At 42.7% G+C, this 17,340-nt stretch overlaps 1 protein-coding gene across 1 annotated transcript in view; it reads left to right on the top strand.

Moving 5' to 3' along the window:
* Positions 1-17,340, top strand: part of ctnnbl1 (catenin, beta like 1) — a 48,870-nt gene that overhangs the window by 9,672 nt on the left and 21,858 nt on the right. Inside the window, exons 7-11 of the mRNA XM_068732543.1 lie at positions 490-581; positions 2,419-2,491; positions 4,036-4,094; positions 4,600-4,748; positions 8,492-8,673. Of these exons, the coding sequence (XP_068588644.1) occupies positions 490-581; positions 2,419-2,491; positions 4,036-4,094; positions 4,600-4,748; positions 8,492-8,673 (555 nt within the window). The remainder of the gene's footprint in view (positions 1-489; positions 582-2,418; positions 2,492-4,035; positions 4,095-4,599; positions 4,749-8,491; positions 8,674-17,340) is intronic.

Raw genomic sequence — 17,340 nt, 5'->3', positions numbered from 1 at the left:
TTTTGCCTCGTAATATACAAACAACAGTTCAATAAAAGTTCATGTCTATGCATTAATGGCACAGGGAAAACCACCTCCGGTGTGTAAAATCCTTTAGTCTGACACCTAACCAGTAGTGTCTGAGTAGTTTTCTGTTCAATACCTCAGCCGAGGATATATGCTGACACCGATCTGTTATCGGTGCTCTTTTTTTTTTTTTTTCTCCCAGATAGTGGAAACACATTTTATGATGACATTGAGAAATGAAATTTCTTTAGTGGGGATCAGTCATGTCACGGCGATACCCTGCCCACTTAATGAGATCAGTGTCGGTGCCAATATGGATCCGCCGTTTCAGATTGGTGCAGCCAGACTTATTTGATCTCTGTCAGGAAATGTCTCGGTGACAGCGCCGTCCACGTAGCTGGTAAGTTTATATTGACTCGCTCAGGGCAGACGCCGAAACATGGAGCGTTGAATTTTGATTTTCTGATGTCACATCTTCCTCAGCGATCACGGAAAACATGGCCGAGTTCAGACCGGGCCTGTGCACCGAGGCGGCTCAGCAGGGACTCATGCAGTGGCTGCTCAAGAGAATCAAGGTGAGGATGTGGCAGACAATATAGAACGATAAGTCAATAATCGCTTAGGCGATTGACTGGAAATTAATCTGCAAATATTGAGAATCTCTTCATTGCCTTAAGTCATTATTAAAGAACAAAAACAATGTTGTTATACTAATTTATTATAGATCAAAATAATATTTAATCTACTAAATTGGATGTTTTTTAAGTTTTGGAATGTTTGTCGGAATAAACAATAAATTCTGTGGATGATCTTGGGTTATAGGAAATATGTATGTGTTTTCTGATCTAGATTGATAGATTAAGAAAATAATCACCCTTGTTCTTTTCATCACCTTTACTGCTAAACCCTCTATTCTAGGCAAGGCAAGTTTATTTGTAGAGCACATTTCAACAGCAAGACAATTCAAAGTGCTTCACATAAAACCATTAAAAGCATCGAAACATATTGCAAAAGGAAAAGGAGATTTAAAAGCAATTAAGAACATTCATTGAAACATTAAAAACAGTCATTAAAACACTAAAAAGCTAAAAACAGAATAATAGTTGCAGTGCAGTTTAAGAAATGAAATACAGTAGTAAAATGCAGGAAATTGATTAATATCCTTGAATGTGGTTCAATCAAAGGCAGCAGCAAACAGAAAAGTCTTCAGTCTGGATTTAAAGGAGCTGAGGGTCTCAGCAGACCTGCAGCTTTCTGGGACTTTGTTCCAGATATGTGGAGCAGAAGAACTGAACGCTGCTTCTCCATGTTTAGTTCTGACTCTGGGAACAGAAAGTAGACCGGTCCCAGACCACCTCAGGGGTCGGGATGGTTCATAAGGTAGCAGCAGATCACAGATGTATTTTGGCCCTAAACCATTCAGTGCTTTATAAACCAACAGCAGGATTTTAAAGTCAACTCTTTGCTGGACAGGAAGCCAGTGCAAAGACCTCAGAACTGGAGTGATGTGATCCACTTTCTCGGTCTTAGTGAGGACTCGAGCTGCAGCGTTATGAATCAGCTGCAGCGTTCTGACTGACTTTTTACAGAGACCTGTGAACACACCGTTACTGTAGTCCAGTCTACTGAAGATAAATGGACAAGTTTTTCCAAGTCCTGTTGAGACATAAGTCCTCTCATCCTTGATATGTTCTTCAGGTGATAGGAGGCTGGTTTTGTGATTGTCTTGATGTGGCTGTTCAGGTTGAGGTCTGAATCCATAACTACACCTGGTTTCTGGCTCGGTTTGTGGTTTTTAACATCACTGATTGAAGCTGAGTGCTGATTTTCAATCGTTCATCCTTGGTACCAAAAACAATTACTTTCGTTTTATCTTTGTTTAATTGAAGAACATTCTGGCACATCCAGTTGTTGATTTGTTCAGTGCATTTAGCCAGTCCCTGTATGGGATTATAGTCCCCTGGTGATATAGGTATGTAGATTTGTGTGTCGTCTGCATAATTGCACACTTTGTTGTTTTCCATAATTTGAGCTAATCTGAGCTTCTACAACAAATTACAAGTCGTATTCAGTCGGGTTTCTTTTAAAACATTGTACTATAGCTACATTTACTCAGTAATTTGCGAAGCAAACACATTTTCAACTTCGTCAGGAATAATGAAATGTTTGGAAAGGTTGCATTTTGTTTAGCTAATGTTAGTCAGGTTGCAGATAACTTGTAAAAAAACATGTGATCCAGAAGTTAAAAGATTTAAAAGTAGAAGTTGTTATTGCTTTACACCACCACCAAAATACAATGTATGTGGTTATGGTAAAAAAAGGATGCGTATGTAGTTGTAGAACACGAGGCTCTTTTCTTAAACTCTGGAGAACAGAGTTTCTTAAGATGAATTTGGTCTCTTTCCCTCTCAGGCAAAGATTCCGTTTGATGCTAACAAGTTGTACTGCAGTGAAATCCTGGCCATCTTGCTGCAAAACAATGACAGTAAGTGTGCCTCACTAAATGGTTTGTGGCTTTCAAACGATGTTCGTTTATCTTCCACTTCACCTCTCAGCCTCCTCAAGCAGACTCAAAATGCACGGCCCCTTCATTAGTTCTTCGCTTCCTCTTTTCTTTCCTTTTTCTTTCTACCCGTCTTGGATTATTCTTTTTCTCTTTCAACCTTTCCCTCTGTCTGTTCCTCCCCTCTTCCCTCTTTCCTCTTCGAGTCCTTTCCATCTCTCTCGTTCTACTACCACTCCTGGAACTGTCTCTCAATTCAATTTCCTCTTCCGGTCACTTCCTTTGTCCTTTCCTTCCTCTCTTTTTTCTTTTTGTCATTTTCTTCAATCACCCTTTGATTTCATGTTCCATTTCATGTTTCCATTAGTCTCCTTTCTCCCACTCCCTCCTCAGTCTTCCTGTCTCACTCCTCTTCTTCCTCTCTCCTTGTGTTTTCGTCTTCTCCACTTTTTCCCTCCCTCACTAAAACCCTTGTAAAGCCTCAGGTAGCCACAGGCCTATCAGGCCTTTGGATGGGTTCTCACTAATGGTACAAGTCGTATTGATATTCACTGGGAGTCGTGTCTCATTTTACACTCATTCTCTTCCTCTTCTGCCTTTATTCATCCTCCTGCCCTTCAAATACAAAATCAAATTTCACAAAAAAAGTTATTTTTTCCTCAAAGGAAACGCACTCGCATGAATAATGTTCCCTATTATATTACCGTCAGTGTCTTGAAGTAAGAATAAGGCGAATCACTCGGCTCCTATTAGGAAAATGACAATTTGGGAACGTCCTTGATGTGCTAATTTGAACGTAATTATCGTTTCCCGCTGTCAAATTCGACTTTAAACTCCACTCTGAAGGGTTTACGTTCTTCTGTAAAAAATATGAACCGGTGCTGCTGCGACTGAGAACAGCAGCTCAGCCTTACTGATTAATTATCCCTGAAGATTCACCACATTTTTCACATTACATTCTACTCTTTAAGTTCTGAACGCTTCACTGCCTAGAGGAAGTCACAAACGCAAAGCACAAAGTATTGTAAACGCGGGCGTACGTCACGCCTCTTCCTGATGTCAGTTTACAGGATTTCTGGGTTCTGACAACCTTAAATTTAAGACATTTGGGATTCACAGCCTTTTGAAGCCACTAGGAAGACGAATTGTGTTGTGCAACTTTAAAAAAAACTCATTTTAATACTCATGCCTGGATGGAATACCTTGTGTGGATATATATTTTTCAGTGCCCTCATTTTCTCTGAAGGTCCTTGGTAGCCGATGCGTTTGTCATTGTTCATGCTCAGTGAATGAAGTGCTTCTGTCATTCCCTACCTCTATCTCCTTTCCTTTTTTTCTTTCCTTCATGCATCCACTTCAACCTTTTTTTTCCCCTCTCAGTTTTCTCTCCTCTCTTCCGCTCCTTAAATGTCTGTTTTTTGTTGTTGTTTTTTTTGCAACCATCTCAATTTAGTCTCCCTGTTTTCCTGTTGCTCCATTTTTATCTCTTACTCCTCCTCCGTCTGCATTTCTTCTCTCCTCCACAGATACCAGAGAATTATTGGGAGAGATGGATGGCATTGATGTGTTACTGCAGCAACTATCTGTGAGTTTTTGCTTTTCCTCTCTATTTTTAGTGCGCGGTTTGCTTTAGCTCGCCGTCGTTTCTCAAACATGAGCATTTCTAGAGCAAAGATTTAACATGAGCAGTATAACGCCCAGTCCGACACTTTAACCCTACGTTCACCCTCACTATTAAAGCCACTCATTCAGATTCTAAGCAAAAATACAAATGAAAGCGAAAGTTCTCATTGACCAGCATTTTGATAGTGGCTGTGTGCATTTTCCTGAACTGTCTCCTTCTGTTCTCTTAATTATAGCACAACCCTGGCTAATGTTTCTGTCCAGGCTTATTGCTTCTCATCATTATAGGAGCTCATAGCGGCCACATTCCCAAACTGCTCTAATAAACCATTTCACATGCTGCCGCTGTGTTTTAAAGAATTTGTCTTTCTGCGTTTCCGTTCTAAACGCTCTTTTCCCTCGGTGCTCTCTTTCTTTCTCTCTCTCTCTCTCTCTCTCTCTCCTCGCCCTCCCTCCCTCTCTCTCAGGTGTTCAAGCGCCACAACCCGTCCACAGCCGAGGAGCAGGAGATGATGGAGAACCTCTTCGACGCTCTGTGTTCCTGCCTCATGCTGCCAGCCAATCGGGACCGCTTCCTCAGAGGGGAAGGGCTCCAGCTGATGAATCTCATGCTCAGGTGAGGCTCACGGTACTCGCTCCCAGGCGACTCTAATGTGGGAGCGTTGAGTGCACGTGTCCTTCCACATGAAGTGCACCGTCTACATCTTTGTTTCCGAGCTTGTCGTCTGTCTGCAGTCACCACACTGAAGTAACGTCCGCTCATTGTGACAGAACTTCCCCGTTTGCATTGTTTCAAATGTGCAGCAGGGAATACATTTGATGCACAGCTGACGTGATTTAGACAATCACTCGCTCACAGCTGATGAAACGCTGGTACCTACATTACTACATGGAGGTTAAGCCCTCATTGTCTCCGGTGTTTCTAACACAAGTGACGCAAATGAACTCAAACAATCCCGCGGTCACACAGGGCAAACATTCCCTTCACTTTTGGTGTGAACACACCGTACCACATACGTATAAATCCACCTTTTGTCTGTTCCTTGATTCTTTGTTCCCAACAGTTTTTGCTTTTGCACTATCCTTGGTGGACACTTTTTTTGCAGGCTATTGTTACAGTTAAAGAACACTGCTCAGCAAGTAGCGATGCTAAAATGGGCGCCTTTGTATACACTGATAACAGTGCTTGTCAGAGAGGTCCAAAACATTTAGGGATAATCGCAGGCTGTTTTGTTAGTGTTCGAAAAGCCAACATTCAGGCAAAGTTAAGTCAGAGGTAAGAGAAAATATTTGGTGCAATATCTCAGTTAATAGGTTTGTTTTTGCACAATCTTGCACGATGTATGAACGATGTTCCTGGTGTAATGTTAACCTCCTACAACACACTGGAGTGCTGCTGTAACAGAGTTTACAGCATATGGGTAATAAGTGCTTCGGGGATACTCTCAAAAAGCAAAATATACAGTACACACACACACACACACACACACACACACACACACACACACACACACACACACACACAGTGCTTCCTGTGATGGGAAAATTTGAACACTCATAACAGTTTGTGGCTCAGCACAGAACAGCACGTCTCTCTGCTGTGTTGCCGGGCGAGACCGCCAGTCTAATCAATCAGCAGTTCAGCAGAGGTGTGACCTTACAGAGTCGTAAAGACACATTACACGCATTCATGAAACCTGCACGGCCTCGGTGCACCCCTCCGCTGATAATCACATCGTTGAACACGTATATTTAAGGCGGATCAATATCTCATTATTAGATGCAAAAAAAAAAAAAAAAAGAAGCTTTTCTGGTAAATCATCCACCAGGGAAGCGGAGCAAGAAGAAGCCAGAGGACAGAGGGGAAACGAACCAAGATCGGACTTTTAGAAACTACGTGTGAATTTGTAAGAATTCAAGATGAATTTCATTTCTGATACCTTTTTTTTAGAGATGCTTATTTAGAATATTTTCCGTGACTGATAGCCGACCTGTTAGCTGATGAGAGCTGCACTGGGTAGTCACCAGTGGGAGAGCAGCCATGACGTTGCGTGAAAACATTTGCAGCAACTTTTCCCAATTAAGTCTTCACGGCAGCGATCAGTTCAGCTGTGTGTCTGCCAGGCATACACTGTCAACGTTTTCACCGGTGGATTGCATGCATGGCGTATTGTATTAACGTAGCAGGGCTCACTTAAGATGGGCTGACCTTTTTAAGGTGGACCAACTGTTCTCAGTTTTAGTGACAAGCGACTCTAATGTTGAACTGATGGCATTAATCGGTCAGAATTCTTGTTAAACGGTTCATTATTAACATCCATAATTCCTATCATTTTGCCCAATACTTGCATGGTCTTTACCGCCATGTTGCAATGCAGCTACCAGCGCTTCATCAACCATGGCCAAAATAACCGCTATGGCTGTACGTTTGGGATCAGTCCCAGTTAGGTTGTAAAACCAAACGCCGTTGTGTCTGGGTTTAAAACGGATGCAGAAATAACAACATGATAACGCCGATTTGCATAAAGTCTGACTTCATGCTTTGTCAGAACTGTCCTCAAAAACAACAAGCAAACGTCTTTTAAAATGCTTGTTTTCTGAATTGAGTTTGGATCTATCGGTGCTACGCTAGGCTAACATTGTAGCTGCTCCATCAACACTCAAAATGGATGAATATGAGGTAATGAGTGCATTACAAACTGGAGGTGTGATGTTTGAACGGTTTGAACTTTTGCCAGTCAGAGAAAGATGGTCTCAAGAAAGATGCTATTATTGCGTTGCATTGTGGGAAATATAGGATCCAGGACTTTTTAGAGCTTGACCCATACCAGAGACTAAAAGTCGATATATTTGAACCGTTCTTTTTTTTAACCTTTTCTCTTGTGAGCAATACTAAATCACAGCTCCACATTTTCTCACCATATCCTTCATCAGTTTTAACATTCGGTTTCATTAGTTTTCAGCTCTTGCTTTCTAACGAAGACAAAATGCAGCCCAAAAAATTAATAAAAAAAAAAATAAAAACAAGAGAGCAACATGATACCAAAAAAAAAAAAAAAAAAAATCATCTCCACTCACTGAGACACATTTATTGGTTTTCCATCAAAAACTCCATTTCAATTCCTACCAATCCTCTTCAGCCTTGTGCTCCATACAGATTTCACACCTGGTGTCTTGATGAATTCCCAGCAGAGTTAAATGTTTGACAGACTAGACACATAAAACTGTGATTGTTACAGATGTCTGAGAACCGTATCTACAGCTCACGGTGAACATTTTACAAAGTATCTCCAACATTTGTGAATGTACAGCTCCCCGACCTTTTTAAAGGGGGTATGTTGACACTTTCTGATGAGTCGGCACCGGTGATGCAGTCACGGAGGATTTGAGTCTAATCAAAAAAAGCCACTGCTGCCGTCGTGCCGGCACCCACTAGACATCGACGACGGCGTACATTGCGGCACCAGGACGCTGAGTTAAGTCACCTGTCTCCCAAACTGAATTGCCTAGTTTCCTTATGGAAAGTACACTGTGTATTTCCCCCCCCCCCCCCCCCCCTCCTCCTCCTCCTCCTCCAACTGGCCCATCCAGCCGTCCATCATATATAATGTGTCTGTCTGGAGAACCAGACTCAACTGCCTGAAATATGTGTCCCTCCTCTGAGATAAACACTGTCATCTGTCATTGGCGGGAATGGAGGAAGTGACACGGTGACAGACAGCTACATTTCCCAGGAGGAGGCGTGGAGTGTGGGGGGGGGGGGGGGGGGGGGGGGGGGGGGGGAGTGGGCGGTGTAGACAGAGCATGAAACAGTTGGTCCCTGTTATCCTGCCAATGCTTTGATGATGGAAAACCAATGTATATAATTATGATTTGTGTTTTTTGACAGAAAAAACATTTTTCTGTTTTGTTTTGTGGTAGTTTATTATCTCACTGAAGGTTTTCAGGATTTACGTGGAAACGAATGCTTGTTTTATCTTATTTAGAGTTGCTTTGTTTTCAAGGTTCGATTGTGATCATAATTAGAAATAAGTAGCAGAAGAACGTATACTCTGATTTTGTCATCGTTCACCTGTGAGTTGTGGGTAAGAGAACATGTTTGGACATTTTTCATATGTCCTCATATGCTGGACTCTGATGGGCTGAGAGCATCAACACTGCTCGTGAGATTTGATCATTAAAATAATCACCTGAACTCATAAAACCCATGAACAAAACAACTTAATACACAACAGCTTTCTTATCTTACATACCTTTTGTTAGGGCACCTCATTGCAAATATGCATGTTCTTCATATCTATTGTATTGAAACAATAAGTAACTCTGACTTGGGCATTGTCTCCTCTCTCTCTGCTGCAGAGAAAAGAAAGTGTCTCGAACCAGTGCGATGAAGGTCCTGGACCATGGGATGATTGGACCGGAGGGAGCAGATAACTCTCATAAGTTCGTGGACATCCTGGGCTTGCGGACCATCTTTCCCCTTTTCATGAAAACCCCCAAGAAGATGAAGAAAACCGCCGCTTCAGAGAAGGAGCATGAAGGTCAGTCGCTAATTAGAACAAGCCGACACGAGCAGACGCGATTTCTTCATGACAACCGGCTGCAAAAAACGTGTCACTCTGTTGTGACCTGTTGGAGTAGTGGGGCCAAGCAGTGAAAGCTGCGGTGTGACATCATCGCAGTGTTTATAATTAAATGCCATCGGCAGCAATTACATGTGATAACAAACGGATCGAGGAAATAATCCAAAAAGAAATAAAGCTAACAGGGTAACAATCAATGGCTTCCACACAAACACTAAGAATCTGATTTGGAATGTGGATTTTATTAGGATACATCTGGATTGCGGACTAGTTCAAGTACTGCAAATTGGCAGCGTTTGATTAAATAGTAAAATGCACTCATGCCTTTAGAGGGTGTGAATCTTTTTTTTTTTTTTGATTCTTGGGGTCACGACTCGATTCAAAATTGAATGTCGATTCAGCGCATCGGGGTGCTAACTATCTACTCCATCCCTCTGTGTGCTCATCAAGGAGGTGTGGCGTGAACGCAGAGTAATATGTGTGTAAGATAGTGGAGTTTTTATATTCAATGAAATAGTTAAATCAACCGATTGCAATAATGTAAACAGACGTAGGCAGGAAGTAACATTTCTACATGCTAGTGCAGAGATCTGCACCTTTCTATTAAATGTGTGTTTTCTGGTCAAAAGGTACAAATGACCCTCAGTAGCGAAATCGAGGTTACTTTGTAGCAAACATTTTTTTTAGAAGTTGTGAATCTAATCAGAATCTCAGAGGATAAGAATCTGGATTTTTATCATGAATTTATGTATTTATTTGTTTTCCCACTGCTAATGCTTAGCTAAGCTTTAAGCTATTCCATACACTCTACACACTTTTGCTTGCACATGAAGCTAAGCAGCATGTAAAGGTCAGTGAAATATATTTTCCCCACATTTTTTAACATTGATCTCACAGAAAAAAAATCTGTTCTTAGTCATGCAGTTTGTTTTTTTTGTATTCCACAACATGTACAGATTGAAAGGCTCCATGCGACATGTTGTTATTTGTCCTGTACAGAAACCTTTTGTTCGCTGACTGTGCTAATTTAAATGACTGCACTAATCGCCGCCGGTCCGTTTCTCCTCCTCCTGGTTCTCTGCAACATGCAGTCACACCCGTCTCACGCAGACACACTCCATCCTAATCTGCTCGTGTATCACGGTCCGCTGCCTCTTCGGCCTGTCAGTTTACACTATCAATCCAATCTTGATTGATTTTTATTTTTTTTTTTCCTTGCCTGCTCTCTCTGAACGTCTCTTGTCTCCGGGGTGAGAAATGGGAAGAGCAAACGAGAGCCAGTGAGAGAGAAACGGAAAGGATGTCCACGTGATTGAAAGAAAAAGAGGTAGAAACCCCTAAACGTGGAACTCTCTCTCCCTCCCTCCCTCCCTCCCTCCCTCCCTCTCTCTCTCTCTCCCTCCCTCCCTCCCTCCCTCCCTCCCTCCCTCTCTCTCTCTCTCCCTCCCTCCCTCCCTCCCTCCCTCCCTCCCTCTCTCTCTCTCTCCCTCTCTCCCTCCCTCCCTCCCTCCCTCCCTCCCTCCCTCCCTCTCTCTCTCTCTCCCTCCCTCCCTCCCTCCCTCTCTCTCTCTCTCTCTCTCTCTCTCTCTCTCTCTCTCTCTCTCTCTCTCTCTCTCCGTCTGTATTAATTAAGTTTGATTCATCCGACGGGGCTTCCCAGCCCTGCAGCGGAGAACAAATTGTCTTCCATTGTGTCGCATCCCACCCAGGGACCAGATGAATTAACCTTTGACCCCCCCCCCCTTGAGCAGCAGAGTAGGGAAGATAACCCGTCCTAACCGCTAAAGCTTCCCCCCCCCACCCCCCTCGTGTGTTGAAGCCGCCGACAAGGAGGACACGCACTTAAAAGACGGGCTTTAAAAAGAGATGTGGAAATCCATCCCCCAGGACCTCTCTCTCTGTGAGGTTTGGCACGTGTAGCCTAGCTTTGTGCGTGTTTCTCAACTAAAACCGTATCTTGAGAGGCACAATATGGTGATGTATGATGAGTGGGTTTTTTTGGAGAGGTGTTTATCGGAACGATGCTGGCGTCCGCTGCTGTGTTTGTTGACACCTTCTGCTTGCAAAGGCAGTTTAGGATGCTTCAAAGCCAACTATGTAAACTTGACTGTAATTTCCTCATAAATATAGACTAATTCTTTACCGGCAAATATGTCCCAAGACATCTCGGAGCCCAGTTTCTGCAGACGGCTTGGCGTCTTGTCACCTGCAAATCACTAAACGAGGCATACTGTCTGTTCTACGATGTTCACTTTAATACGTCTTTATGAAATCCTCATGTTCCATCTAAGACCACGCTCTCTGCATAATGTCTCCAAGCCAAGAGCAGAATTCTACACACAGACATAGATGTCTGAGACAGTGCAACTTTGTTGATTCATAATCATGAACTAGAAGATTATGAAAATGAGTTAGGTCATCATACTGCTTTTAAAACGCTCACACCCCCTCTGTGGAGGTCAGATAGAAGTGGCATGTTAATATTTTTACCCTAAAGTCTTAACCATTGTAAGACTTTTATTCTTCTTCGGGTCCCAAAACACAAATTTGAAATTAAAACAGTTACATGAAATGTCAATATGGAAATTCTAAACTCAAGGTTCTTTTTGGTGAACATGAAACCAGAGAAGTGAGTCTGAAGTTTGAGTGATGCCATCAAGTATAAAGTCTGGAGCTGCTCCATAGGAAATGAATGGAGACCGATTCATACCAAATGAGCTCTATGTGTTGTGGTGTTCTTAGTTGTGAAACAGAACATGTAGCTATATACTCCGAACATTCCCCTGGGTACACTCGGTGCCATAAATAACACCTTCCCAGATTTAATACTTGATGACATCACACTTTTGAGTTTTAGCACTATAGGGATTTTGGAGTTTTTGAGGTATTATAAGATAACCCTGTATTAGTCTCACAGTAGGGAAATTAGAAGTAAACAAGAGGCATCAGCAAAAAAACAAACAAGATATGATAAAAAGGTAATTGAACACTAATGATACTATAAATATTTAACATATTTTTGGACCGTCTTATACCATAGGAATAATATATATATATATATATATATTAATAATAATAATAATATATTAATTTTTAATATTTTTAATATTGACTTCAAATGGAAAAAAGAGGAATGATGGATTTCCCATCATTCCTCCGTTGATGAGTCTCACAGCTGTAGGCGGGATGAGACGCCCGTCATAATATCCGGCGTATTGAGTGAACCCCTCCTTCTCAGGCGACTAATTGAAAATGCTTTGAATCGAGTGGTTCTCCAAAATAACACAATGACACTGAAGATTAATTAACCATCGGCGGCTTCAAACAAAACTAATTAGGAGGCAGAGACCTCTCCGTCCTCCTACACTTAGCGCCGGCTCTCTCTCCCGCTCACTCCGCGGCGCTCTCCGTCACAAAACCTCGTCGCGTAGATTGATCCCCGTGAAATCCTGTCTGAAATTGACACGCCGCAAATGGCCGGGGATTGCCGGGGCCACGTTGGCATACAGAGCGGCATAATTAATAGAGACAAATCGTAAGTGGATAGAAAAGAAGACGAACAACAACAACAACAACAAGAAATTGCATTCCTCCGTCCGTCAACATTGCTGTCACGACACTGCCGTTCACCTTGGTTTTAGGGTGTCAGTTTATTGTTGTCCGCGCTCCGTCATTACCACTTGAAAACGAGGTTTCGCGTGATGGAAATTGGTGGCAGCCGGTTGTTATATTTAGGCGGCTAATGATGCGAGCAAGCGCGAGAGTGGGAGCGGGAGTAAACAGCTCATTTACACGGCGAGGCACAATAGTCATGGCTCTAAAGAGTGCTTCTTTTCATGTGCTGAGAGAGAGAGAGAGAGAGAGAGAGAGAGAGAGAGAGAGAGAGAGAGAGAGAGAGAGAGAGAGAGACTGAGAGAGTGAGAGAGAGAGAGAGAGAGAGAGAGAAGTTGATATGTTTTTTGAATGCCACGCAAACAACTTAGTGGAGCGAACGCCCTCGCCGTGACCCTCGTTTTCTAATGAAAGCACTCCGAGGTAACGAGTGAGGCATGCTAGCAGCAACAGGAATACCGTCACATTCTGTGGCCGTGTAGTGGTGAAGTATGCAGTGAGGGGGGGGGGATGGATAGAAGAGGCTCTTTATTAAAACTGTTCACCCCCTCAAATGATGACAATTCCATTACGAAGATAAAAGATGGAATTTGATCAGTCAATTACTTCATCACCAGTATCCATCCTCTGATATTAACAAGTGGAGATTTAGAGAACTACACAGCTGGAGTATATGAGACCAGATAAGTGTGTGTTCTAGAGAGACGGGTCTATCTGGATTCATTGATCAAACTTGCGTCAGGCGTTTCAGTCAAAAAGCAGAGACTCACACGGAGCCCTCATTTGATCGTCTCCCCTCCCAGCGCCTTCGGCTCAGATTGAGATCAGAAACATTTTACGCGATTCAAGTTTGATTGTAATCTGTGTTGTCAGAGTCACGCTGCGTAATCCTATTATTAGCGTATTTCAGAGGGAGAGATTTGCCTTTTAGATCCCTGTGTGAAAAATCAAATTAGCATCTTCACGTTTGGTCTTTCCCACTGGTGGGGATTGATCGCGTTCTATCTCTGCAAATTCACACTCTGACGAAATACACTGCGGTATATTTAGTGGTACATGAAAGCTTTTACACTTAAATATTCTGTGCTCAACATTTAGAGATAATTTAATTAATGAGCTTTAAGTATTACGGAAAAGGGTTTTAAGTCCAACTGAAATTGGATTGTACATATCTAGTCTGAGACCAGTCAGAAACCCAAGAGGGAGATTTATAATTGATATTTTTTGGTTTCATGACAGCGCGCGCTAGTTTTGCTTTAATTTGAGAGAATACCGTTCTGATATCCGTCTACGAAAATGGAGACCTTTTCTTTTAATTAGAGTTGTTCCAATACCAGTATCAGGAATGCCTCCAAAACAGCCCAGGAAGTTAGATCGGGCATCGGCAAGTACGCGAGTCTATGCACCGACACAATTTCACATTATTGTATCGTTTATCGGGTCATTTATGCCACACGGGAACATCAACAACACGTTGTCGTCCGCACCGCACATGTGCAAACTGTGGACTCTATTTATTCCCTGAGAAGGGTGTGGTTGTGAGCATCAATTCTCTTTAAATCGGCGGGAGGAGAACTAGTTAACATTAGCCGTTAGCAGGAGAACTAGTTAACATTAGCCGTTAGCAGGAGAACTAGTTAACATTAGCCGTTAGCAGCCGGTGGGCCGCACAGTCCTGCTTGGCTAAATAACGGAGCTAACAACTATCAACAAGGTTCCATTGAGTTCCATTACGGTGCATTCATGGTCAGTTGAGAAGAAAATAGGATCGGGTGAAGGTAAATTACAATTATGATTAAATATATGTTTTATACGTAATTAAAACATTATCATGTGTTCAAATGTAGTTTTGTTATGATTTCTCACTACAGAAAGGCATGACTAATTCTCAGCTGGACCTAAATAGCTCAAACCTTTTGATATCATTTTGAAAGTGGAACTTGTTTTGTACATTGAACAAAAGAAATGTGCGAAATTTTTTCCATCTGTTGTCCCAGAATATCTCTCGGAGAAACGATAAAAGCGACCATACTGTTTAATTTGGTCCGGACTGGTGCACAGCATGTGGCGCTTCATTTAGTGAACAGTGCTGGAAAGTGAATGACTAAATATGTAGTCACTTGTTCAGCGTTCTACGAGAATTCAGTCCAACCTGGAGAGCTGCCCCTGTGGCTCTTTTCACCACAATAACTTTTCAAGTATTCAGGAACTTTTCTCTCTCTTTCTCAAAACTGGTGCGGAAGCTGACAGCAAAGCCTAAACCAACCAATGACCTTCATCACTGCAGCTTCCGCCACTATTTGTTCCTAAACTTTCAGAAAGTACTTTTTTTTTCGCCACATTGAACTATTTGTACAGGTACTAAATATTTCCCTGGTTCCTCTGGTCTAGCTTTAGTTCCAGAGTTCTTACAAGGTCCTCCGTCCCCAGGGAAAGTTCCAGAAGCAGAAATGTCCTCCAGGCAGTACCTTTTTTTGTAGCCCAGGAGCTATTAGGGGGAAGTTTGTTGCGCTAAACGTAGCATATTGATCAAACACGATGTCTGAGTGTAAGTAAGCAGTGGGTGTCCCTAGTATCCCTATAGAGACTAAGCATGCGTTAAAAAGAGCAACATAAAGAAACAGATGGTCTAAATGTCGGTACATTTAAAGCCTATAAATAAAACACTCCTTTATTCTGCCTGTTGTACACTGCCGGTGTACTCTGTACTACTGTTATTTGCATTGACTTTGCTTATCTACGCTAAATGATACATTGTGATGAACATAACGATAATGTGTACTCCATATACAGCTGCTATGTGTCCCAGAGTTCCTTCCTGGTCCTGGTCAGTGAAAGCTGTCTCTAAACACCCCTGAGAGGTTTGCGTGGTGCTGGAAGGCTGATTGCTCTCCCCGGGGCGCAGTTAGTCCGCTCTCCCGGCGTAACCACCACCGGTCTGTTCTCTTCTTGTTATTCAGAACTACGCAGCGCTTCCTTCAGCTGTCAGTCAATCCGTGAAATCGAGGCCACTCAGGGTTATTTGCATGTTAACTTAGTGCTCCGGATCCCCCGGAGGTAAAGACGTGGCAGGCGGCTGAATGATTAGTGGAGAATGAGTGAACGCCAGCGTTCGGACGTGCGTAGTGCAATCTGAATGCAAATGTCCCTCAATCAAAAGGTAGTTCCAGGTTTTAAGGACTCAAGGATAATTGATCGTCATTATGCAACTCGGGGCTGCACGACGAAATGCAGCACACAAGAAAAACACGACGGAACAGAAACGGCAGCATCCCTGTAGGTATCTTAACATACATGTTTCAGGTAAACATTGTCACTCACCTTTGACGAGGGGATGGGTGGGTGTTTCTGCATTTCCTTTTGGAGGTGCCAATTCCAACAACACCATGTATCTTTTACCATGAAATGCTCTCTGTGTGAATTATACCTTCCACGTTTCTTCGTGGCCCCCTTTTCTGTCCAGGTGTCCACAGCTGGTCAGTCGCCTCAAACTCATGAAGTTACATTTTCAGCTGTTGTTGTCCAACACTCAGAAGAGCGATTGTCAGATCACACAACAAGGCCAAAACTTTTAGTTGTGAACCCAACTTAACGTTAAATCGATTATTATTCCATTTGCGAAAGTTGTGGATAATACCTGGTACGTTTTTTTTGGTACCAGCTCGGACTTTTTCACTCAGTTTCACGTAGAGCAGGGGTCACTAATAGGCGGACCGCGGTCCGGACCCGGACCCAGACGCTGTCCTATCCGGACCCGGACGTATAACTGATGGATAATTGAGAATTATACATTTTGGCGGAGGGCTTCTATTTGAACCTGCGCAGCTTTTCTAGCCTTTACGGCACTTTGCACGAGGAGATTTTCTCAATCGGAACCTTTTGGAATTTTAATTGAATAGTATGGGGGGGGGATCAGCTGATCATCTACACCGAGGACCTGGTACCAAATGTGAGCTGAGTCGAGCCGAACCATGCAGTGGATATGAGTTATGTGTGTGACAGCACTGTGCAACAAATTGGTCTTGCTTGCTTGTTTTGAATGTAAACTCATGTATTTGATTATTACTGTTTTGTCATGGCCCTCGTAGATATTTTGAGGTAGATGTTGCTCGTATCAAAGGGAGATGATGTAAATTCTTCCTTTTTTTTTTTTTTAACATTTAAGTGTGAAGCAAAGCATGTAAATGAAGTATTGATTGGACACCTTTCTAAAAGGCTCTTTTACGCAGCCCTGCCCTCCATCTTGCACCCACGATGTAATCCTGCCTCCACCCCTTCACGGATCTCAGCGGAGAGTTTTAAACTCTTTGGGATTGAACGTTCCGCAGCCGGCGATCAATAGCCTCCCCGGCAGGGAGCGGAGGTGCCGACACCAATTAACACTCGGGTCAAGCTGATAAAGTAGCGTCCTTTCGGAAATGGCCGTTAGCCTCCTTGTCATTGTGTACAGGAAATAAGGTTGCGTTCATTAACATAAGGGGACATAGGACTGGAACTACCTGGTGTACAACCAGAACACACCGTTATAACTGCATGTAATACCAGTCAGACCAATCAGACAGTCAGACAGTAAAACTGTGATTCACAGTTTACAGTCTTTGTAATATTCATCAGCAGCATTTACTCTGACGGACACAATCAAACAAACACTGTAGCTGTTTAAGGGCGTTCTGAGGGACTACAAGGCTGAATCTACATGCTAGCAGCTCTGTGAATCTGTACTAATGCACAGGTGCTTTGAGCTAAATGCTAAAGTTAGCATGCCGTTGCGCTCCCAGTGACAATGTTGACGAGCTGATGTTCAGCTGCTATAATGTTTATCTTGTTAAGAAATCTTACTTTAGCGTGTTGGCATGCTAACATTTGCTAAGAACTAAAGTGCAGCAGTGGCTGATGGGAGGTGATGCAGGTGTTTGGTCATGAACCAGAGTAAAAAAAAAAAGTTTGAGCTGATGAAGGAGCTGCACAAAACTCGTTTTACAAGCAGAACATGAATATACAAAAAATATCAGC

This window comes from Cebidichthys violaceus, unplaced genomic scaffold (genome assembly GCF_023349555.1).
Source record: "Cebidichthys violaceus isolate CVI_PGR_0920_01 unplaced genomic scaffold, fCebVio1.0.p SCAF_6, whole genome shotgun sequence".
In the NCBI taxonomy this organism is placed as follows: Eukaryota; Metazoa; Chordata; class Actinopteri; order Perciformes; family Stichaeidae; genus Cebidichthys; species Cebidichthys violaceus.
The sequence above is the reverse complement of the archived record's forward strand: the minus strand, read 5'-3'. Positions and strand labels throughout refer to the sequence as shown.